Source organism: Typopeltis vanoorti, chromosome 15, assembly GCF_054136105.1.
Source record: "Typopeltis vanoorti isolate ZY-2024b chromosome 15, IOZ_Tvanoo_1.0, whole genome shotgun sequence".
Taxonomy (NCBI): Eukaryota; Metazoa; Arthropoda; class Arachnida; order Uropygi; family Thelyphonidae; genus Typopeltis; species Typopeltis vanoorti.
In genome coordinates, this window is record NC_143563.1 from 72,499,819 (window position 1) to 72,525,707 (window position 25,889).

At 35.3% G+C, this 25,889-nt stretch overlaps 1 protein-coding gene across 1 annotated transcript in view; it reads right to left on the reverse strand.

Annotated features, from left to right (window-relative positions):
* Nucleotides 1-25,889, reverse strand: part of LOC150098880 (phosphatidylinositol 4-phosphate 5-kinase type-1 alpha-like) — a 322,543-nt gene that overhangs the window by 135,485 nt on the left and 161,169 nt on the right. The window contains exon 11 of the mRNA XM_090405835.1: nt 16,690-16,837. Coding sequence (XP_090261961.1) covers nt 16,690-16,837 — 148 coding nt within the window. The remainder of the gene's footprint in view (nt 1-16,689; nt 16,838-25,889) is intronic.

The window sequence follows — 25,889 nt, forward strand, 5'->3', positions numbered from 1 at the left end:
AAGCTAATATGTTGACTTATATATCCAAATACATAATTCTAACCTAAAATTAATACCTAATGAAACGTTTTATGTTTACCAAGGTCATTTTGAATAGGATAGGCTTGTATTGTATAAAAAAATAAAAACAAGAATTAAAGAATGTACACATTGAATGATAAATAAAAAAATTCATTTTAAATGACATTAGCATCTATATCTTTGCTGTCTAATAAAAACATTCCTCTAAAATATATTCTCTGCAGTTTCATTTACAATACCATGTTATAAAGATTCCACTCAGTGTCAGATACATTAATACAATGCACTATGGTTAAATTTTTTTTAAAGGAGATGCATCTGACATATTTCTAAAAATAAACAAGTTTAACACATGCAAAACAGATTTACTGACTTTTTTTTTTTTTTAAATCACTCCTGCATATGAGAAGTTGTATGTAGAGAATATACATATACCGTGGAATGGCAAAAATGATAGTCTCTTTCTCATGCAGCTGTGACCAAGACTCAGGTAGCATGTGCAATGGTAAATGTCACTTAAATGTTTTGCTCTTTATTGTTATTTAACATATCCTCTTTTATTTTTCTTTCCCTTTAAATATCACTTCCACTGTGAGAGGCAGCAATGCCTAAAGCAAATATATGCTATACATGGGCTGCTATCAAGAGAAGAGTAATCTGCTGAAAATCTCTTTGAAGAAATGTAAGTTGGACTCATTGGGAAATACTTTATGGAAGAAGGCTGTTCCACAAAACTTACAGATGGAATGAAAGATGAATGGGAGTAATATTCAATGAGTCAGCAGTTCAGTGTTAGGCAGCTGTTGTTGTTCATGTTCCTATAGATTTAACAGAACTGGGGGCATGATTAATGGTAGTTCTGCTGAACAGAGCACATGAAAATATCTGTAAAAGAGACAATGCAGAAACTGCCCATCTATGACAGGAGCTAAAGAGTGTCATGTGGGTGGGCAGGAGAGGGATCATCAATCAACCAAACTACTCTCTTCTGAACAGCATCAAGAATTTTTAGAGGTATTTTGGGTACAGTACCCCAAATGTGAGCGCATTAAAAGTAATGTCTTGAGCAAAAAAGAATTCCAAGTTTTTTAGAAACTGAGGATGATATCGAAGTGATGTGATTATGTTACAATAGGCTAGGCATAACCAGTCTGAGAAAAGCAATTTGGTCTTGACTATTAGAGAAGAATTAAGGTGTTTTTTCAAAAAAGTAAAAAAAAAGTCATGTTTTGAAAGCACTGAAGATGTCAAGATTGTTTTCTGCCCATTTAAGGATGGTGTGGAGATTAGTGTTTAGAGTGTAGATGATCATGAAGCTTGAAATATTTGAGTACTGTAAGGTTTGTCATGTGAGTAGGATGAGTGAAGAGTGTTATCAGCAAAACTATAGATGGCATTTGAAGTCAGTGAGATAGAGAGGTCATTTATGTATATGAGGAAGATGGTGGGTGGGTGAAATAACAGTTCTGAGGAATACCTGCATTAGTTGGAAAATCTTAAGAGGGAACACCCTCTACCATTACACACAGTGAACAACCCAAGAGAAAACTGACAATTCAATTACAGAGGCAAGAAGGAAGGTTATAAGATGGTAATTTGCTGATAAAGCCCTTGATGTTAATTCCTTTCAAATACCCTGGATATATCAAGTACAAAAGCATAGGTTTCTCCAAACCTTTCCATGGCATGTGTTAGAGGTGGATGATATAGGTGAGAAGATCTGATGTGGATCCTGACTGGCAAAATCCACACTAGTGGTCAAATATTAGTTGATAGTTCTCCTGGTGTTGAAGAAGCTGACTGTTGATGATGATCTCCATTACTTCACACAACACCGAGGTGAGAGTAATAGGGTGATAGTCTGAAAGTAGACACTGACTACCACCTTCTGCCTTTTTTTTTTTTTTGGAAGTGGGTGCATATGGCTTGCTTCTGTGTGCTATAGGATTATTGTCAGCTGAGTTTATTGAGATAGTAGATAACATAGTAGAGATGCTATGTTATACTTAGGTGTTAGTTCAGGAGCACATTTTTTGAGAACAAATGGTGGGATTACATCAGGATCGGAAACTTTTTTTTTGGGTATATCCATTGTTCAAAATTCTTCTGATGGCTTTCTGGTAGAAGCCCACAGTAGACATGAGATGCAATGTTTCAAGTAAGGAGGAGGTGATTTTTCTGTCATCTATGCATGAGAAGTCCATGTTGTCTTTAGATAATGCTGCACTATTACCACGTGTGCAAAGAGATCTCTTTCTCTCCTGCACACATGGTAATAGTGTGCAGGAGAGAAAGAGAGCTACCTCATAGAGAGAAAGAGAGCTCCTTCATAGAGGGAGCTTTCTTTCTCTCAAAAAACAAAAGTGCTCAATAGTCTATGAGGGAGCAGAAGGTATGTTGCCACTGGCACAGACGACAAATATTTTTATATTTAATAACTTCTGTAACAAGATCACAGCAAGTATCTAGCAAATTGCCAGATACTTGTGAGACTGGTTATGAACATGGAAATAGAAGTCTGACGAGAAAGGAGTACAAGTTTCAGAAATCTTCCTATTTGGCACTGTTGTAACATCTAAGGACAAAGTTGTGAAGGGATGAGGAGAGGACATTCCATTAAAGAAGAAACTTGGATGACAATGATCTGAATTATCAAAAGGAACAGTCATCTCAACAGTGAACCTGAAAGGAGAACTGGTTAAGAAAAGATCCAAAATGTTAGATGAGTTAAGAGGATCATCAAAAATTCTAGTTGGGAGATGAAGTTGTTTTAGGTCGAGGCTCAAGGAATATACCTCAGCTTCTCTACCAGTATGGTCAGTGGAATTGGAAAAAGGAAACCAGCTGGAGTTGTGCAAAATTAAAGTCCCTAAGGAAGATGACTTTATTGTTAGGATAGTTAGATTGCAAGAAATCAAAGAGGCCAATGATTTTGATCACAACTGGTGGAGGGGTAAAGACAGCAGATGAATGATACATAATCAGACAAGGAAACCTTAAGGTTTCCTTGTCTGATTATGGCCATAGAAGGTCAAAAATGGAAAAATTAAGATTAGATATATTCTCTCGAGGAATATTAGATCACACAAAAGCACAGGTAACCTACCTTTATGCCAGAATGAATCATACAGAATAAGTTTAGAGAGTTAAGATGCTGAGGATGCGAAAGTAATTTGAATTTTGGTTAAAAAAAAAAAAAAAAAAAAAAAAAACCAGGAAATTAGGTTTGGATTTCTGCAGATAATGATGTACATCATTTAGGTTAAACATGGATACCAAAGAAAGTTAATGGTTATTCCCAAACACAGAAGTAAAAAATTGAATAATTTTATTCAATATTTTGCCTATTAGCATGTGAGGCACTGTTAAAAGGGAAAAAATAAAATAAAATAAAATAACATGGAAAAAAAAGATTCTCACAATCTTGCCACTTTTTGAACCATTGTTTTTTAAAGTAATAGTCATTCTCTATCAGAAACTGCACATAGCGTATCAAGTACATGATTTGCTAATCCACATGCTGGTTCATAACTATATAATTCTGGTGTAGTTCTTCTCTCTTTTTAGCTGCTGATATGTCAAACTGTTCAAAATATGGAAGTTTACATATGTATTCTATATATACACTGATAATAGTCGAATTTCATCTTGTGCTTAACAAATAAGGGAAGCTACTTTTAATATTGGTTTACTGAAAGTTTGAAACTGGTATTTAATGAGTACTTTTTTTTTTATCTTTTCAGATACTACTTTGAATAAGGAACTATAGCAGTTTATTTTTTCAGAGTTCTCTGAAAGGAGAGATCAGGAAGTAAAGATTTTAATTTATGACAAATGGCTGAGAAATTGTGGGAACATAAGAAGAACAGGGAAAAAGTTTATAAAAGCTGGGATAAAGGGACATTATGCGAGCAATACACAGTCTTTTTAAGTTACGTTAGCAGTTAAAATTGAAGTAAATACAGGAAGATGGTTTGATGTAAAATCAGGGGTAAGACAAGGATGTGCATTATGAAAGAAAGTTGAATTAAACCTGATATTGGAATCGAAGGTATCAAACTTAACTCTTCGCTTTATGCAATGTTTACTCCAAAACACATCTAGTGCAAGTCTCCATAGTTCTGTAACTAAACTGCATAAGAGATGTAACAAATTTGGCATGAAAATCAGCAATAAAAAGATTGACTATTAGAACAGGCAGGAAGGTAGAAAACTTCAGCTGCATTCTCAATGGAGAACAAGTAAAATCTTTCAGCTATTTAGACATACTTTTTAGTGAGGATAGCAAATTAAATATGGAAATGGACAAGAGAATAAGCAAAGCTGGTATGGAGGAGAGTCAGTTGAATAAATTATTGGAATAAGAGAGATAAACAGATGGCATCAATGCTAGAATCATTTTCAAAATGAAGATATTAGGAAGGAACTTGACATTATTAACATTCAAGAATGTGGAATGGTCACTTAACATAACAATGGGAAAGGAAAAGTTGGCAGAACAGGTGTTTGATGCCCAGATGACTGAAATTTTAAACACAACAGTACTGGAGTCTGACAAGTAATAGATTAATTTCGAGGAAAATTGTTGATAGATTAGTGAGGAACTACAACAATAATGTAAATTTAATCATGTAACAGTAGCATTTAAACCTCTTCAGGGTACATATCAAGAAATTGATGAGGAAAAAGACTTGGGACCAGAGGCTTCATAACTGCCATTGTATCTCTGCATATTAAAAACTTAAGTTTTCCATGAAACGAGATACAAAAATCTTGTCACTTGCATTTATCTTTAAATAAACAATGTTCTGAGTCACCTTGCTTTTCTTTATTTCATGCATTTTTGCAATATGGGTTGAAAAGTTTCAAGTTAAGAATACGATGAAACACACTTTTCCCACTAGTGATATGAAACAATATTTATTTGTTAAACATTACTTGCATCATGCTTTTTGTTTCACTTTTTTTACCCCCTTGATAACTAAACAATTAAATCAATACCTAATACTGATTTTATCTGTAAAAATATATTTAAAACTTATTGCTAAAATTTTGAATTTCAACACTGGCAGGCTGGTTCTGAAGCATCTGTGGGTCATGGGTTGATCACACCTGGTTCAGAATGATGTAACGTTAAAGCATTTTTTTTTTTAGAATCTTTTTGAATGTTTCAAATTAGAAACTAGAACTTATCATTCTGAAAATCAATAAAAATTAATAAACTGCAGATTATTCAAGTTCTGAAAATAGATACCCAATTGAGTAATTTTAAAGGACAAACTTTAAAACAACGAATTTATATTTGTTTTTTTATTATGGCGTGACAGGAAGGGGATGACACCCAGCGAAAAAATCTAAATGATTTGCCCTATAATCTTATTAGAGGGCACATCATTTCACGATGCCCTATAATAAGTTCAACATAAAAATAATGAATCATGTGTAAGTGTATATGTGAGAGTGATTGTAATTCATGCAATGGGCATGCACCCTACATATGTCTTGCATGTTTGCAGATTATTATAATTATTATCCTAAGATTTCATGCAGTCAAAGGCTCATCTAGGAGGTCCCTTTGTCATAAACACAGCTCATCATATCACGCCTTAAACACATTCAAATTCTTTGCAGACAATACCTTCAGGCAAAGCATTCCAAACATTCACAACTCTGCATGCAAAAAACCTGCTTCTCACACTCGCTGCTCCCCTCCTTATACAGCTTCTAGGAATGACCTTTCCCCATATTCAACATTCCAGAGATCAGAAACTACCTTAGTCACCTCTGGATCCTTTCCAACATCTCTTCATCCTTTTGAAAAATCAAATCTGTGCACAGTAGTCAATGTATGGCCTAATCAAGGCCTTATACGATGGAACAAAAATCTCTTTACTTCTACAAGTCACTGTCCTCTGCATCATTCCCAGAATTTATTGTGTTCTCCTCACAATTTTGGCAATGTGTCCTCTAAATTTTAGAGCCTTATCCACCATCACTCCAAGATCTATTTCTTCCACCTCCAACAATATATCCCCATCAAGCATAAATTCCACATCCCATCTTTGTTTCCCACATTATAAAATCTTACATTTTGCCATGCTGTACTGGCATCCCCACTCATGTGCCCATTCACTCAATCTATTCAAGTCTTTTTGTAAGGTCACAACATCTGCTCTACTCCTCATAGTTCATCCCAACTTTGCATCTTCTGCACACAACTGAATATCCCCATCCAAATCTTTGCCAATATCATTAGCATACAGGTTAAACCACAATGGTCAAAAAATAGAGGCACACAGCACTAGTGACTTTCCTCTCCCGGGATATTGCTCCCCCATATACAACTTGCTGATACTTATCAGACAGCCAATCTCCAATTCAATGCACTAGTCTCATATAAAACCCCATCTGCTCTAGTTTGACTATCAAGTTATCATGTGGTCATTTTGTAGAATAACCTTGGGAATGGGGGATGTCACCAGGCTTCTAGTTCCACATATACCCTTTCATCACGAAGGTCCTCACACTACTGGCAACCACTCAGGAAATCACTTTATGGTAACTCTCACCAACTAGAGGGTGATTTGACACCCTATTTATAAGGACATCCTCTGATGAGATGATCAAATCCAATACCCTCAACTATCAATCATCAGTCCATTAGTCATCCAAGATGACTGATGGCCACATGAATTAACCCCAAGAATAACCTTTAAAGAATTATCACATCTCACAGAGGAAAGGTGAAGCCTTCGTGGAACTAGTCACCACCAGGCAATTGGTAAGTTTCATTGCCTGGTATAATACCATCACTTTGCTTATTAAGTAGCCAATTATAGACTATATACCAGAGCATTTTCCAAGTTTAATTTTTCCCCATATCTTCCAGCATGTTATAAAAGTAATGTTTACAGAGTTATGCCCAGATATCATGAAGACACTCAACATCTCACCACCCCAAGATTATTACAGCTTTAAAATTATTTTACAGATTAGCTAGTAAGTAGTATATAGTATATCATACTGAATCTCATAGTAATGTTTTATGGTAGTTCCAGATCAGTTAGCAAATAATCTTGCTACCACTGTTCTGGTAGGAGGAGGAGTCTGAGTAGTAGTAGTAATAATGAGAAACTGCTACATACACTAGAATTTCACAAAGTTCCTCTACAATTTGGAGAGGAACTTGATAAAATTCCTCTGTATATTTGCAGAAATCATTCCCTGCAAGTGACAACTTAACCTTTAAAGAATAACCAAGAAGAGTCAAGCAAACAGAAATAAATTATATATAGAAAAAGATAAACTTTCAAAAACTTTCCATATCTTCATGACAGACATACATGATCTTGCATTTAACCTTCAATGATCAAAGCTGTATAATTGAGAGGAGACCTCCACATAGCCTTTAAAGGAATGCGGAGAACCGACCAGTGCTTCTGACCTAATGTCCAATCTTCACCTTCACATGGTGCACCCTGTTGGGTATCTACTTGGATACTGAACTTAAGAGGATGGGCTGGCAATTTGGGATTTAGCCGATCGAATTGAATTCTTATTGGTTAAACCAAAATAACAAATGATGGTACAAGACGACAAAATTTCATGCCGGCTGGTGCGTCGCCTGGTTAAACAAGGCCCCCATTGTTTTCGCCATGGAACCAGAGCGAACAGCGAAAAGTCAGCTACTGGAATAAATCTGAAAACACACCCCAACTCAACATCACCAGAGGTAAAGATCGGTACTATCAACATAAGAAGCCTGAATGGCAAAGAAATGGAGCTAGCTGAGGAATTAGATAAGTACCAGATTGACATAATAGGGGTGACTGAAACAAAAAAGACAAAAACTGGTGAGATCTTTCTGAGCAATAAATACAAAATGTTATATTTAGGCAATGACAATCAAGGAAAAGAAGGAGTAGCCATAGTATTCAACACAAAATATGAGGCTAATCTTCTTGAATGGCAGTTAGTCTCAAGTAGGGTGATGTGGGCAAATATGAGAATGAGGAACTGGACAATGAGACTTATTTGTGCCTATGGTCCCACAGAAGGTTCTACTAAGGTAGAAGTGGAAGAATTTTCTGAGGCTTTAGAAAAAGCAACTAACACAATGAAAAAGGAAAAGTTGGTTCTTGTTGGGGATCTAAATAGCAGAGTAGGAAATGATTGTCAGACATACAAAAATATTTTGGGAAAATTTGGAGAAAAGAGCAAAGCTAATAATAATGGCAAATACATGTTGGATTTCTGCTCAGGACATGCACTGGTTATTACTAACACCATGTTCCAACATAAAAATGTGCACAAATTCACATGGAGAGAACAGGCAAGGAATAAGAAAGTCTCATTGACTATGTTATTGTTGATAGTGATGTTTTCTCCCTGGTACAGAACACCAGAGTGTAGAGAGGATTTGAAATTGAAAGTGATCACAATTTAGTCTTGAGCAGGATAAAACTGAATTTCATACTGAAAAGAAGAACATGTAAGAAAGTTTTAAAGCGAATAAAAGTTGAGCAACTCTCAGATGTGAACTATAGACTAAAATACACAAAGCTTATTGAAGAAAAAATGAAAGAGTTTGAGAACAGAAATCAAACCTTGGAGATTCAGTGGTAAGCAAAAGAAAGCCCTGACTGATTCAGCTAGAGAGGCATGTGGTGAAGTTGTCTGCAAGGATAGAAAAATTAGAACTCCATGGTGGACACAGGAAGTTAAATTGGCAGTGAAGGAAAAGTAGAAAGAATATCAAAAGTTCCTGGCAAATAAGTCAGCTTGTGCTCTTAGAGAATACAGAGACAAATGCAAGAATGCTAAACACTGTGTAAAATTATCTAAACAAAAGTCATGGGAGGACTTTGGCAAGAATATAGAAAATAAATATCAAGAAGGTGGCAAAATATTCTGGAGATTGTTGAAGAAGCTTAGGAATGAAGGAAAGAGTGCTGTAAAAGGAATTAGAGATGATAAAGGTGACATGAAAACGGGAGAAAAAGATATCCTTGAAGTATGGAGTAATTACTTTGAAAAACTGCTAAATGAAACAAGCAGTGATGCCAGCACAGTGGTAAAAAACACTGACCAGGCATGCAGTCAGGAATACATATCCATACTTGAAGTAGAAAAAGCCATCAAAGGCTTGAAATGTGGAAAGGCAGCAGGAGTAGATGATATTTGATCAGAAATGCTGTAGTATGGTGGTATAAGTCTTACAGTGGCTGCACTGCATAGTTCAGAAAGATTGGACAGAGGGATGAATTCCATTCCCGATGATTGGAATAGGCTCTTATAGTACCAATATATAAAAAGGGAAATAAAACTGAGAATTACAGAGGTATTTCCCTACAGAGTGTTCCTGGCAAGATCTATGCAAGTATACTTGAGAAACGGTTGAGAAGAATTGTGGAAGAAAAGCTTGGTGAAGAACAAGCTGGATTCAGGCCAAATAGAGGCTGTCAGGATTAGATCTTCACTTTACGACAAACAGTCGAGAAAGCATGGGAATATAACAAAGATCTGTATTTAAGTTTTGTCGATTTGGAAAAGGCATATGACAAGGTGCCAAGATAGAAGCTATTCAAAACGCTACAGTTATATGGTGTCAATGGGACATTATATCAAGCAATACTTGGTCTTTATTTGAGTTGTAAGTCAGCAGTTAGAATTGAAGGAAGTACATTATCCCCTCTGTTATTCATTATCTATATGGATCACATTATGAAGGAAAGTGGTAATAAACATGATATCAAAATTGGAGATGTTCATGTCAGCTCTTTGCTTTATGCGGACGATGTTATACTTCTGAATAAATCCGCTACAAGTTCGCAAGATTCCTTGACTAAATTGAATAACTGTTGTAATAGATATGGTATAAAGGTCAGCATTAAAAAGACAAAGACAAGGAAAATAGGTAGAATTGTTGAAAATGTCAACTGTGTTGTGTACGGGGAACCTGTGGAATAAGTAAACCATTTCAGCTACTTAGGCATGATTTTTAGTGAAGATGGTAAATTAAATATAGAAATAGACAACAGAATTGACAAAGCTGGTGGTAGAAAGTCAACTGAATAAATTCGTATGGAATAAGAGATAAATTAGTCAGAATCCGAAATTAGCTGTATACAAGACAGTGTTCAAACCAGTTTTAACTTATGGATCTGAGAGCTGGGTCAGAAGTAAAACACTTGACCAAAGACTAGAGACTGCAGATATGAGAGTCCTGAGAAAGATTATAGGCGTGAACAGATGGCATCAATGGCAATATCATATTAAAAACGAGGATATTAGGAAAGAACCTGACATTGTCAGCATCCAGGAATGCGTTAGTAGAGATAATCTCAGGTGTTAAGGTCACTTAAACAGAATGGGCGAAGAAAGATTAGCAAAACAAGTGTTCTCTGCTAGGTGGGCAGCAAAACGACACAGAGGAAGACCAAGATATAGGTGGATTGATACAGTACAAAGTGCCTTAGACAATAGAAATATGAGATCTGATAATGTTGGAGTTTTGACAAGTAGCAGACTGATTTGGAGGAAAATTGTAGATAGGAAGTTAGTAATGATGTAATTTTTTTCATGTAGTACTATCATATCCTGTACACCCCTTGAGGGTACATGGCAGGAATTTGATGATAAAGATATTATTTTCCATATACAATCTGCCAAGCAACACCCACTTTTCTAAACACAAAAATGCATTTCAGCTTTATCATTACTATGGGTTTCTCACGAGTCCAATTCAGTTCTATTTTCTGCCATTCCTTTCTGGAATTCAACTTTAAAAAAATTACTTACCCTAACTCCAAGTTTACACTGTCTCCTTTGAAGAACTCCCCCCCCCTCCCCTTGGGCATGTATACAATGATCCCAGTGGCTTTTCTCTGATTCCATGCATCTCTCAAAGTCCTCAAGTGTGACTGTATTTAGTACCTCCTACAATTCTGCCTGGATCTCCTCAATTATGCCAAACTGATATCCTTTCAAATGGCATTTCATATTGGGGAAACAGGAAAAAGTAAGAGGGGTGAGGTCAGGAGAACAGATGGAAGGTGGGGAATGACTTGTGTTTTTGGAAGCCAAGAACTGTCGAACAACAAGAAATGTATGGGCTCAGTCATTGTTCCTTCCACTTCTCTGGATGTTTGCATCAAATGCCCCCCCCCCCCCAATGCTTCCTAAAGCATTTAGTGGGTTTCTGCAGCACGTTTCTTCAGGTTGAAGCAAAATTTGATGCAGATTCTTTGCTCCTTATAATCTGCCATTCCAGTTGGAGAAGAAAATCAGCACACCACTAAAACAAGCTGTTATAAAAACACAGCCTCTCAGTTTGCCAGCTGTTGGCATACTGATTCACAAAGGGTACTGCTTGTTCTTTATAGCAGTGGAAGGCTGTACTACAACCAATTTGCATGAGCTATTCAAATTCTCTGAACTTTTCGGTAGCATCTTGCATAATATATATATTGAGTATAGGTTTCATAAATGAGATTTAAATTTTGTAACATGGTAAAATATTTTTTTTTTACATGTTACCAAGTTAGCATTTCATTTCCTGGTGACAGGAAATGAAATGCTGACTAGTCTAGAGAAGAGAGCCAGGAGAAAACTGGAAAGGAGAAAAGTGTAACCTGAATTCTATGATCTCAGAAATGTTTTATAGGGCTCTTTATCTGCTCTCCAAAGAAAACAGTAATGTTAATGTTGAAGGACAATACAACGTATCAAACTTTCATATATCAATGAGAATTCTGGCTCTCACTGATATATGAAATATATGCTTAAATAGAAAGCAAGACGCATAGACTTCATAAAGCAAAGTGAAATCTACAATAAAGTTTTTTCTTGGAATAGCTTTTGCAACTGCCCAACTGAATGATGCTGTACTCATATTGTCAGAACGATTGTTTTAATATTCTTCAAAAACAATGGGTTACAACATCAAAACTATTAATAATGTATTGAATACACCATTAGAGGCTACAAGACAACAAGCAGATGACTATAAAGAAAGTTTTTTTTTTTTTTTTTTTTTTAACCCTATAACAAGAACATTGGCATACTGATTCAGACCCACTTTATCCATATTCAAAATTATAATTATTTTATATTATATACACTGTTAAAGTTACCTTTAGACCGCTACAAAAAAATCTCCACAATGTTAAGATAGCCTAAACAGCCACATCAACCTATCGAGACTAGGAGTTTATAAAATCTATTGCAACTGTGGTGTTTGTTACACTGGACAGACAGGACGTTCTGGAGAAATCTGTCAAAAAGAACATATCAGAGATGTGGAGAAAAAATGAGTGCATAAATCCAGATTGGCTCTTCACACTACCATCGAAAACCATCGTCAATTGGCAAATTACAAAAATACAATACACAGAATTTAATAATTATGTATGCAAATATAAAGAGGCTAGTGAGATGTTATGATATCTGACCAAGTGTAATAAATACAAAGGCCTGATATTAAATGATCTCTGGGAAGCATACATAAGAGATCTACATGTGAATGAATTAGGCTATGAGACAAAATGTTATATCATATAATGATATCTTGTTCCTGCATTAACATCTGTTGCTTGTTGAATGAATTAAAAAATGATAGTTTGTTATTTAGAAATCTCCATGTTAATATCTCTCCATACTTGTGTTTTATTGTATCAATTGTTGCATGAAACTAGCCACTGATTTATTAAATCATGTTACATTTTTTGTTTTTTGCCAGTATTAATTTATCCAATTTATTAATTTGGATAAATTAATAATATTATTCAAATTTGTTTTTATATATTATCATTTATTATTATTTATATGTGTACTCCATGGAGTCAAAAGACTGATTGCAGGTGACCCACTTTATCCATTAACGCAATGCCTATCATACATTTCCTTAAATCTATTCACTGTTGGGGTGCTCACAACCACCTCTGGTAATCCATTCCACTCATTTACCGCTCTCCAAGTAAAGAATCTAGTATGCACACACTTACTAACCACATTCTTAGACAACTTCCAAATGTGACCCCCCCCCCTTGTTCTTCCCCTGTGCCACTTATTGAAAAATTTCTTCTGTGTCAATCTTATAGAATCCCTTTAGTAACTTACAAGTTTCTATCACATCCCCTTTCCTCTGACTGTCAGCTAAACTCTGCAACCCACACGCCCTCAATCTATCCTCATAGGAAATATTCCACAGACCTGTCACCAGCTTGGTCACTCATCTCTAATCCTCTCCAACACTTCCAATCCCCCAAGAAACATGGATGAGTAAATCTGTACACAGTAGTCAACATGTAGTTGAACCATAGCTTTATAAAAAAGGATAACCTTACAATCTTTACTTGTCAATGTATTCTTTAACATCCAAGTAACCCTGTAAGCTATTTTGCCAACTCTTGCAATATACCCTCTGAATTTCAATTCTCTATCCACCGTCACTCCTAGATCCCTAACCTCATCAATCTCCTGTAAACTAGTACCATCAATATGATACAAAGTGTGTAATCTTTTCATCCCAAAGTGCACTACCTGACATTTAACAACACTGAATTGACAACCACCATCCTTTGCTCACAGTGCCAATTTATTTAAATCATCCTATAAGATAACTACACTACCTTTACCAACTATTGCCCTCCCAAGTTTTGTATCATCAGCAAACAACTAAATATACCACTTCAAATCTTCTGCTATATTATTAATGTAGAAATTAAACAGTAGTGGTCCTAGTACAGAGTCCTGAGCACTCCATTAGTCACCCTTGATTTCACTCCACCATACATCCTCTGATATCTGTCTATCAGCCAAAACAGTCTCATATCCATTCCCATTTGCTCCAACTTATATAATAGTTTTCCATGCTGTATTCTGTCAAATGCCTTTGCAAAGTCTAGCAGTATCATGGTGTAGCCATTTCCTTCTGGTGTTGTCACCTTTGTGAATAAATTACTGAGGTAGGACCTACCTTTTACAAAGCCATGCTAACCCTATAGAGTACTGTATTCCTATCCACTCATTCCTGAATTTTACTCTTAACCAACTTTTCCAATAGTTTAACAACCAATCCAGAGATGACACTGCCATATTCTCATAGCACAAGAGCAGACATACCATCCAGGCCAGCTGATGTATTCACATTGATATTTTTTAATATACTGAGAACTTCCAAGTCATCTACCTCAATGCTCACATCAACCTCAGTAATTAGAAAGTTACCACCTGGAATGATATACCATTGCAAAGTGATAATTTAGTAACTGAACTCATTATAAAAATTACAGAAACAACTACTGTATTAAAGTAAAACTTCAGTTTAACGTAAACCAAAATAATCACTCGACATTCGCCCTTCACATTAAGGTCATCACATCTGGGTTATACACATATATATACCAAGAAACAAGCTACGCTACAATCTACATGGTACATTATGCTAAAGTTACATTAATTTGGTTGACTGTTAAAACTACTACATCAACACTAATTCATATCATTATTATTATAATTAATGTAACTTTAGCATACCATGTAGATTGTAATGTGACTTGTTTCTATGTATATACTCCAAATGATTAACTTAATGTGAAGGTCGAAATGTCGAGTGATTATTTTGGTTTATATTAAACTGAAGTTTTACTTTAACATAGTAGTTATTTCCATAATTTTTATAATTAATGCTGATCACATAGTAACTGAATTATTTCTTCTGTCACTTTCCTACCATCAAAACTGAGTAAAGTTATCTTTCCATAATCATTCTTCCTCTTATTTGCTACATAGTGAAAAAACTCTTTTGGGTTTACTTTGGCCTGCTTAGCTAATTTTCTCTCAAAATCTGATTTTAGCCTTCCTTATCATACTAGTGACCCTTTTTGCTTGTGCTTTATATTACTCACAGGAATGCTGATCACCTTGCTGTTCATTCCTTTCACGCCCCTCCAGTTCCTGCTTTATATTGCTAGTCATCCACTTAATCGCTAATCGGTTTCTTCTCGTGATACTGCCTTGCCCAAACAATCCTTGACTGCTTCCCATGGACTAATGACATTCATTTCCTGCAGTTTCTTATGCCATGGCACTGCTCCAAGTTGTCATAATCATCAGCTTATAGATAATATCAGCTATATGCCACACATACATACATACACACACACCCAGTGTGTATGTATGTATGTGTGATACCCAGTGATATGATCATTTGTTTTGCTGTACATCAGTTATTTTATTTTATGTTACACATTAACCTTCTGCTCATGATACTAATGTATAATTCAACAACCTCTCATTTAATAGGATTACCATTAAAATTTTTTCATTACAATAATGAGCCAAAAATGGAAATGCAATGGGGAAAAAAAAAAGTATCAAGTCTGAAGTTTGTCTGTTATATGTGGAAGAACTCCTCTAAGTTTTTGAACCACTGTTAAAATGTGCATTCATTCACTATATTTTCTCTGAATGCCATCTGCACATCTCAGCATTGCCTGTAATTTCAAAGTGCATTGGATTAAGTGCCCATACAATAGCTTCCACATGTTTGATCAAAATATTGACTTGTCTAAAACTGCACCCATTTCTTGTCATGTGCATATATCAATGTTGTTTGTGTGTGTAAGTTTCTTTTTACTTAATACACGTACCTAGCAAGCCTTATGCTTCATTTTACTGATGTTCAAATTAAGACACCAGCAATCATATCTAATTGCTAGTATTAGAGCAGTGAAAAGAATGTATTGGTGCTTGTTTTTTTCCAATTTGTTATTTTATGTAATAGTTGTGTTCAATTGTTGTGTGTTCACCTCTAATGATGCAATACTCATTACAAAATATAGTGTTCTGGATTACATACTTTACTTGTGTTCTTATGTACAGTTAACCCTTGAACAATGCAGGGGTTAGGGCGCTGACCCCTCCCCACCCCACATTGTTCGATAATCCACGTATAATTTTTAACTCTCCAAAAACTTTACTAATAGTCTACTACTGACTATTAGTAAAGTTGCAAATCATAATAGGCCATACCTAATACAAGCATAACATGCCACTAGGGCCTAATATACATATAAGGAGAAGAAGGGGTGCAATCGATACGACTTCTTCGCGGTAGTCTAGCCTATTACACTAATGAATGAATCATTATACAATTTTTTATGCTAATTAATTAATTTGCCTAATAAATAATAGTTAATTTTATGCAGTTATGATTTAATACTACATCTTTACATTGTTTGCAATCCTCTCAACTGCAAACGACCACGTACGGTCTGTAACTGTTTGTGTGCATGGGTTTTGATAAATTTTTAACTTTTTATAATAGATTTGTATATAATTTATGGTAGTAAATGATAAAATAGGCTAGTGCCAACATATATTTTATGCATTTGTGACATACCTAACTTTTTCTTAATTTTTTCGATATTTCTAGGCTACGCAGTTTGCCTGCGAATTTTTTGAATTGTTGCAGATCTCAAAAAAAAAAAAAAAAAAATGCATATAAGTGGAACCGCACAGTTTAAACCCCGCGTTCTTCAAGGGACAACTGTAATTTATTTGTATAATCAAGTACCTCATGTCATTTAGTTATGATAGTATATGTTGATTCTGTTTCCACATCAAATTTTATACACAAAACTTATGTAATATTTCAAGACTTACGGAACATCCTGATCTTGATCTACAGCATCTACCTCTGCCTGAATAGACTCAATTGCAGTGGTGAAGGCAGTTAACCTTTGTCTATTAATAGACTTGCTTCGAGAGAGATTAGATTCAGGTTTTGTTCCAGGAACTTCATTTGGTGCATCTAATGAAAAAAATATATATGTCAAGAATAGAATGCATAACAAAAATAGGCAAGAAAGCCGGCATTTCAATATTAGTTAATATTATAGGTCTAGATGAAATAATAAGCTTGTGGACAGGGGCATAGTTGTTGGACTTAATCATCTTTTCATTGCATAGAAATAATGAAGACTCCCATGTTACAGAAATTGCTTTACTTAAAATGAAGAAAAAAATAGCACAACATTTTAACCTTTATTTCTATTTCATCAAGATCATCAGGAATTACACACACACACATATGCTGGGACACAAGCTACACTATACACTGTAGTAAGCTACAGCATAACTGCTCTGTTAACTGTTGATCTTAGCCTGGGCTATGACCAACATGGGACACTCCCATGTTGGTCATAGCCCAAAATTTCTATATAAACAAATCTGCACAGGTAGATACATACATAAACTTTCCCACCATCCTTTTTCTCAGCAATATGAGGTCATCAAAACTCTTGTCAACAGAGCCTCCAACCTCTGTTCCACCCAAGCTTCCCTTACAGCAAAACTTTCCTGTCCAATGGTTACAATGCCAAAAAAAATCTACAAATTATCTGTCATTCCACCTCCTCAACATAATGATTACAGTAATGCCATTATATAATATATTAACCAGAGAAATTAGAAAACTAGTTAAAAGAGACAAGAATAACTGGTTAGAAGAAAAATGCAAAATGGCAGAAAAGCTATCAAAAGAAAATAACCTTCATGGATTATATAAACAAATAGACCAAATTAGTAAGACACGGACAACAAAAATTATAATGATAAAAAACAAAGAGGGACAACCTAATTGAAAGTAAAACAAAAGGAATGGCCAGATGGGAAGAATACTTCAAAGATTTATATAATAAAAACAGCTCCCAGGATATATTATGATTCCAGCCACTGAAATGGAAGAGGAAACAAATATCTTTACCAAAGAAATAATAGCACACAGCATAGAAAAACTCAAAACTATCAAAGCACCTGGCATTGATCAAATACATGCAGAATTCTTAAAAGCAGGAAAGAAACAACTTTTGGAACCATTAAAAACATTATTTGAAAGGATCTACAAAAACAAAGCAGTGCCTACTGATTGGACCAAATCAGTCATAACTCCTATATATAAAAAAGGAGATAAAACAGAATGCAATAATTACAGAGGCGTTAGCCTCCTCAGTATTCCAAGTAAGGTTTTTACGAAAGTACTCCAAAAACAAATTAAACCATATATAGAACTGGCACTAGGAGAGGAACAAGCAGGTTTCAGACCAGGGCGAAGCACAATTGATCAACTATTCACCTTAAGACAGCTAATAGAAAAGATACTGGAGCACAACCAAAGTTGCTACATAAATTTCATAGACTTTCACCAGGCATTTGATTCAATCTGTAGGAGAGAACTATGGAAGAATTTGGAATTCCCAATAAAACCATAAGAATAATAAAGAATCTGCATGAGAAATCTGAAAGTACAGTACAAATGGAGGACACCTTAACCAACTGGTTCCACACAGAGAGCGGAGTAAGACAGGGATGCAATCTGTCACCAGATCTGTTCAATCTTACACTGGAAGAAGCAACCAATAAGGCCTTAAACAATGAAGACTCCGGAATCAAAATATATGGGAAAAATGTGACAAATTTAAAATTTGCAGACGACATTGCATTACTTGCAAGCACAGAAGAAAATCTACAGTGAATTTCTGATAAAATAAAGGAGTGTATAAAATCTGGATTAAACATAAATATAGACAAAACAAAAATTATGCAAATAGGAAAAAGAAGCACCAATCTGAAAATTGAAATTGATAGTAAGAATCTAGAGTAGGTAGAAAATTTCACCTACCTTGGAGGAGTTATTGAGTACAATGGTGAAATTATAAAAGATATAAACAGATGAATCAGTCAAGCATCCCAAACTTTTGGACGACTTACTAAAATATGGAAGGCAAGAGACATCAAACAAGTAACAAAAGTAAGAATCTATGAAACAATGGTCCTCCCAATACTTCTCTATGGAAGTGAATGCTGGAATCTCAAAAAGGCTGAAGAGAAAAAATTATTAGTTACCGAAATGGGTTGGCTAAGAAGATTACTTGGAGTATCTCTGCTGGATCGGCTGGATAAACACGAATATACAAAATCCAAGAAAGAAGACTGCAATGGTTTGGCCATGGGAACAGAAAGACTACCATCTAAAGCCCTGAATACAATGATGGAAGGTAAAAGATCCAAAGGACGGCCCAGAATTAGGTGGATAGACAAAATAAAAGAGGACCTGAAAACCAAATCACAAGCGACACCAAGCTGGACAGAATTGTTCAGACTCTCCTGGGACAGATGGAAGTGGAAAGAGTTCATTCGGCCTCATCATCGTCTACAGAAGAATGCCATTATTATTATTTCCTATATCCAGGGCACTTCAGAAAAAACAGCCAGACATTGAAGAAATATAACCTCAGCACTGCTTTTAAACCTCATTTGAAGTTGGCTTCCCTTCCATGCTCTCCAAAGATATGTTTGCTCCCCTCTCTATTCCAGGTATTTACAAGGTTCCTTGTTCTTGCAAATTATCATATTATGGTCAGACTGAGAGATCTGCTAACATCTGCCTAGAAAAACACAAAAAATACATCCACTGTCACAAGTATGGTCAATCAGGTCTAGCAGACCATGTTTGACCATACTTAGATACCTTACACAGAATCAAACGGGGAAAAAAAAAGTTGCAATATTTGCCTTAATGTAATCTGCATTCTAACAGCTAAACTTTCCAGAGGTATCTAATAACAATCAACCAAGGAATGATCCCTAGGGTACACCAGTGGTCACCATAAATCTTGCAGATCTACATCCCATATACCACTTTTTGATATCTGTCAGTCAGCCACTCTCTTATCTAAAGTAATAATTGTTATCCAATCCCATATCCTCCACCTTATACAGCCTTCCATGTTAAATCCTGTCAAAAGTATCAATAGTGTATCTGTTCCTCTAACTCAACCACAACATTATTATAAAATGTGAACATGTTAATCAACATGACCATTCCTTAGTAAACCTGTTATCCTGTCGACTGCACTATAGGTTAAACTGTCAATAGACTGTGCCATTTATGTTACAATTATCCACTCACAAGTTATGTTATTCTCCACCTTTCTCTATAAATATCCAACCTATTATAGTCATGTTGTAATAGATTTCACGGTATGATATGAACACAGATGGATAAGAAAATAACTATTTATTAGCTTCTAAGTTAATAAATAGTTATTTTCTTATCCATCTGTGTTCATATCATACCGTGAAATCTTTTACCACATGTCTGATGAACACATAAGCCTATCCACGCCTATTATAGTCAGTCATGGAAAGTAAAATAACAATATTTATATATGATTTTTTCTGTTTAGTGGTTTTTTCTGGTTAGAATTTTTCAGATTTGTACTCATGATGGTGCACTGACTTCAAAATCAGCATGTGTTTTTCCAAAGGAAAAAATCTCTGGTATATAAAAATTTAAATATTTACAGTAAACAAATATATACAATAAATTCAATTCTATACATTAAGTAATTTCTATCTCTCTCTAAGGAGACCTGACATTCATACTTTCTATAAAAATACAAATAGTAAATTCCAATATTCTATATATATCTAAGTCTTAAATTCTAATTAAATACAGCATGTGGCCATTCTACGGAGGCTGTTCAATAAGTTATAAGACTATATTTATACAGAAAACAGATTACCTTTAATCGTCATCATTTACATGGTCTTTTTTCGAAGTAACTACTGTGAGACGCGATGCATTTGTCCCAACATTGCATCCACTTCTTAAACACATGTGAAAGTCCGTTTTTTGAGAGTTCTTTCAACACCGCCTCTGCAGCTTTTACACATGCTTTGTTGCTTTCGAAATAGTGGCCTCCTAGTGGTTTCTTGAGCTGAGGAAACAGCCAGAAATCGCATGGTGCGAGATCAGGACTGTATGGAGGGTGTAGTAGGATATCTATGTTGTTCTTCTGCAAAATGTCCACTACACAACCAGCAATATGTGGCCTTGCATTATTGTGGTGCAATAAGAAGCCATTCTTCAGCAATGGATGCTTCCTTTTGACGTGCTATACCATTGTCTGTAAAATATCCTCATAGCATGAGCCGTTTACAGTATTCCCAGGTTCTACAGCATGTTGGTAAACAATGCCTTCGTAGTCAAAAAACATTATGGTCATAACTTTATCAGCCGATTTTACAGTTTTTGCTTTCTTGGAGGTAGGCGAAAACAGATGATTCCATTCACTGCTTTGTTGTTTCATTGTAGGGTCATAGTGATACAACCAAGCTTCATCTGCTGTAATGATGCATTTTAAGATGTTGTCGCCTTCTTGTTCCAGTCTTTCCTTCCATTCTGTGCACACATCCACTCGATGCTGCATTTGCTCCAGTGTCAAGAGTTTGGGAATCCATCAGGCACAAACACGTTTCAGTCCCAAATGTTCAGCCATGATCGAGTGAACACTTCCCACAGAAATATTCAGGACAACATGCAGCTGGCGTACTGTAATTCTGCGATCCTCCTTGATGATAATCATTGCTGTGTTGATCATTGTCTCTGTGATGGACGTTGAAGGTCTTCCCTCACGTTCAAGATCTTCCACATTTTGCCTTCCTTCCTTAAAAGTTTTATGCCAGCAAAAAACACTTGCCCTCAACATTGCTTCATCGTGGAAAGCTTAGCATATCATGTTAAAAGTGTCCGATGCCGATTTTTGCAAACACACACAAAATTTAATTGCATAACGCTGTTCCAAGGATGCTTCCATTTTGATGACTGTCGCAGCTCGTAGGCGCACCGAAACAAGCATGCGTTTAGTCATGTGACACACTGGCACATTAATACAGACAGCAACATTTCTTTATTCCACAGAAATTAATATTGTGATGAGTGGTTTCGTGACAGTAAAATTAGTCTTATTACTTATTGGGCAGCCCTCATAGAATTAGATAATGAGCTCAAAGAAAACATCTCTCGCTATGACTCTCAGTTAATATTCATTTCTGAAGGATAACATCGGATGCTATTCAAAACAACTTGAATGTTACATAACATTCAGCCGAAAGTCCTATAGTATCACACTTGACTATATGTGAACTTCGTCTTTATCTTTCTTTGTTTTATTTACTTCTTTATTTCACTGCTTTTATTCATTCATTCAAGTATTATCTCTCAAATTAAATAGGAGACAATAAAAGTTAAAGATCTCACTTGAATAATATGGTTGCATGTCTTCTTCTAAGAAAGTTTCCTTAACACATCTTTCCTTCATTTTGCTGAAGTAGACATGAAGAGTAATTGTTCAGACAATAGCAATACATTTAACTGAGCAGTTCGAAATGCACTTCCAATAAAAAGAACTTCACTGCTCCTTGGATCATATATCACTTTTTCATTAAGTAACATTCTCACTAATACACGAAGGTTTGATACATTCTACTATCTTTCCTTCAATCTTAAGTTCACCCTCATCAAAGAATAGATAAAGATGCATATAAAACTTTTCTGAGATCACAGAACTTAACTCAGTAGTTTTTCATCCTTTCCAGCTCTCTTGCCTTTCTTTCTTGATTATCTGCTGCTGTTGACAGCTGTTCTAAAAAACTCACTACTAATGCACATGCCCATCACAGTGATTCAGAGTTAAACTCTGGTGACAACATGACCGCTATTACTACAGCAATAATGCATGAGTTAAGAATGCTACTATACACATAATAATAATATACATGCAACATTATTTCTATGTAAATCTCTAAGGATTACAACATACGATAAACAAGTTTATTACTAAAATACAGTTAAGTTTCCTTTGTATGGCTATTGCTTAACCACACAGCAGTTACAATAATACTAACATGTACAACTGCATTACTAAATGTGAAGAAATATTTATTGAACAAAACTAAAACCTTACGAATTTTTCACTCCATATATCATTAATTTCCGGATATGTATCCCAGGATACATATGACAGCTCTACATGATTAAGTTTACATTTTTATTAATCTCCTATTAACAATTTTCCTCCAAATCAGTCTATTACTTGTGAGCACTCCAATATTGTCATATCTAACATTTCATACTTCTAAGCCACTTCTAACTGAATCAATCCACCTAGACCTTGGGTCTTCCTCTAGGTTTCTTTCCTGCCATCTTGGCATCAAACACTTGTTTTGCTAATCTTTCGTCAACTATTTAAGTGGCCATATCACCTTAGATTAGTTCTGCTGACACATTCTTGAATACTAATAATGTCAAGGTACTTATGATTCTGCCATTGATGCCATCAGTTCACTCCTCTAATTTTTATCAGAACCATCATATCTGTGGTCTCTAGTCTCTGATCAAGTGCTTTATTATTTCTAACTCAACTCTCAGATACATAACTTAAAATTGGCTTGAACACTGTCTTGTATACTGCTAGTTTGGTGTTTTGGCTAATTCCATATAAGTTTATTCAGCAGGTTATCCACCATACCAATTTTGCTTATTGTGTTGTCTATTTCCAGATTTAACCAACCATCTTCACTAAAACTGTGCCTAAATAACTGAAATATTTTACTTATTCTATAGAATCTTCATTCAGAATGCAGCTGAAGTTTTCTATACGCCTGCCTATTTTCAGAGTTTTGGTCTTTTTTATTGCGGATTTTCATGCCAAATTTGTTACAGCTGTTATTCAATTTAGTTAGAGAATCCTAGAGACTTCCACTACATGTGTTTAGGAGTACATCATCTGCATAAAGAAAAGAGCTAAGCATGACATTTTCAATTCTAATATCAGGCCACTTTCTTTCATAGTGTGATCCATATAGATGATGAATAAGAGCAGAGACAATGTGGGATAACAAAGCTGTGGAAAGGGTGCAAAAAAGAGTTACAAAGATTATATCCGGATTATGGGATTTAGATTATGAGGACAGATTGCAAGTATGTGGATTGTGGATTCTGGTTAACAGGAGAAAGAGGGGTGATATGATAGAGGTCTATAAACTTTTGAATGGGTGTCATAACAATTCAAATGATGAAATTTTTCGTTATATGGAAGGCGGGGAGAGAACATGGGGGCATCCATGGAAGGTAAGGTTGTTCTCAGTCAAGAAAGGGGTAAGAGCTAGGTTTTTCTCTCAGAGAGCAGTGAGTGAGTGGAATAATTTGCCCTTAGGGGTAGTGAGTGCATCTAGTGTAAATGAATTTAAGGGAAGGTATGATAGCTGGGTTGGGTAATTTACAGCCTCCCTCGATAATAATCGAGGTCTCAGATAATAATAATGTACATCCTTGTTTTACCCCTGATTTTACATCAAACCACCTTCCTGTATTTCATTCAATCTAATTGCTAACTGACAACTTAAATATAGACTATGTATTGCTCTGTATAATGTTCCATTCATCCCATGTAATTGTAATATTTTGAAAAGCTTTGTATAATACATGATATGACAGGCTATATGCTACATAAAGCATCAATGCATAAAAGAATGATGGTGCTCAGGTGATCTAAAGCACTCAACATAAGTGAAATGTGTTGCTGGGATGAATGGTTTGTGGTTTGAAAGCATTTTGGATGCTAAAGATAACAGGCACAGAAATGTGTCGGTAAGAGCTTGAGAGAGAGAAAGGTAGTGCCATTGATAATATGGAAGGAGTGGAGACAAAATAAAAAAAAAAGCGCAACATAATGACAAAAATTTGTCGAATGAGGCAAAAAAGAAGAGTTGAAAGAGTTAATATTGTGAGTGTATTACTAAGATATGATACAAGTGAGCTGAGACAAAGCTGTGATTGCCAATGATTAAATGCCCAGATGAGCAGAAGGAATTTGTACTTATAAGATAGATTATGCTTCAATGGATGTGTCATGTGCTTGGAGAAACTGTTATTCAGTGAAAGAGCAAATATCATAAGTAACCAGGGAAATTAGGTATCAAAAAAGAGTTGCATGAGAGATTGTACACTGACACTAAGGTAAGAGAATAAGATGTTATGACAGCAAAAGTAAGAGTGAAAACGATACCATGAAAGGGATGAATGAAAATGCTGGGACAAGTTTTGCAAAAAAAGCAGCAATCACTGCAACAGTGGTGAGATAAGGAATTTAGCTGAGGAATTTGAACAGTCAAGTTTTAAGAACTGATTGGATATGCATTGGCCTGGCAGTTTGTTATCATTTATGAATACTAATACCAGAAAGAATCATTAAGAATAAAGATAATGAACGTTTAGCATTAATAAATGAAATGGGCTAGTTCCCTGGTTTTTATTTATTCATAGGGGATTTCCCCTGTTCCTCGACCGCCCCTTCCCTGGTTAAAAAGTTATTTGCATTAGTGAGAACTAGCTAATAGTAGAAGATATTCTTACAGAAATAGAACATGATGGATACAGCACATTCAGGGATGAAAGGCAAGATAAAGATTGCAGGGGAACTAAAACTAACTAGGGGAGAGAGCCTGAATGATAGTGGTAGTATGAGTAACAGTAAGTAAGTTTGAGGTTGTTTTATATAGAATAAAGGTTAACAGGATAAAATAAACATTTGCATACTGCTACTACAAAACAGAATAACAGGACTGTGAGATAAAACTTTACAGATAAAAATAGCAGTAGTGTTATGTGTGATTTTAACAAGAGATATAAACTGAAGAGAACATGCAAGATAAGGGAGAAAAATTTAGTTAATAAGGGATAACTACTTTAAGCAGCATGTGATGGAACTTATGTGCAAAAAATACTGACTAATAATATCCGGACATCTATATTGCCTCAAATTCGAAAGGGCACCATGTAATTTTAACCTAGAAGGTTGCAAATCATGTCAGATCTTTGAATAAAAAGGGAGATAAGTGGAACTAAGACACATGAGTATGATATATAAGAAGGAAACTTGAAGCAGTGCCTTGAAATAAAAAACTGCACAGTAGAAAATCAACAGTTTTCCAAAGATGTCTGAAAGAAGGTACATAAT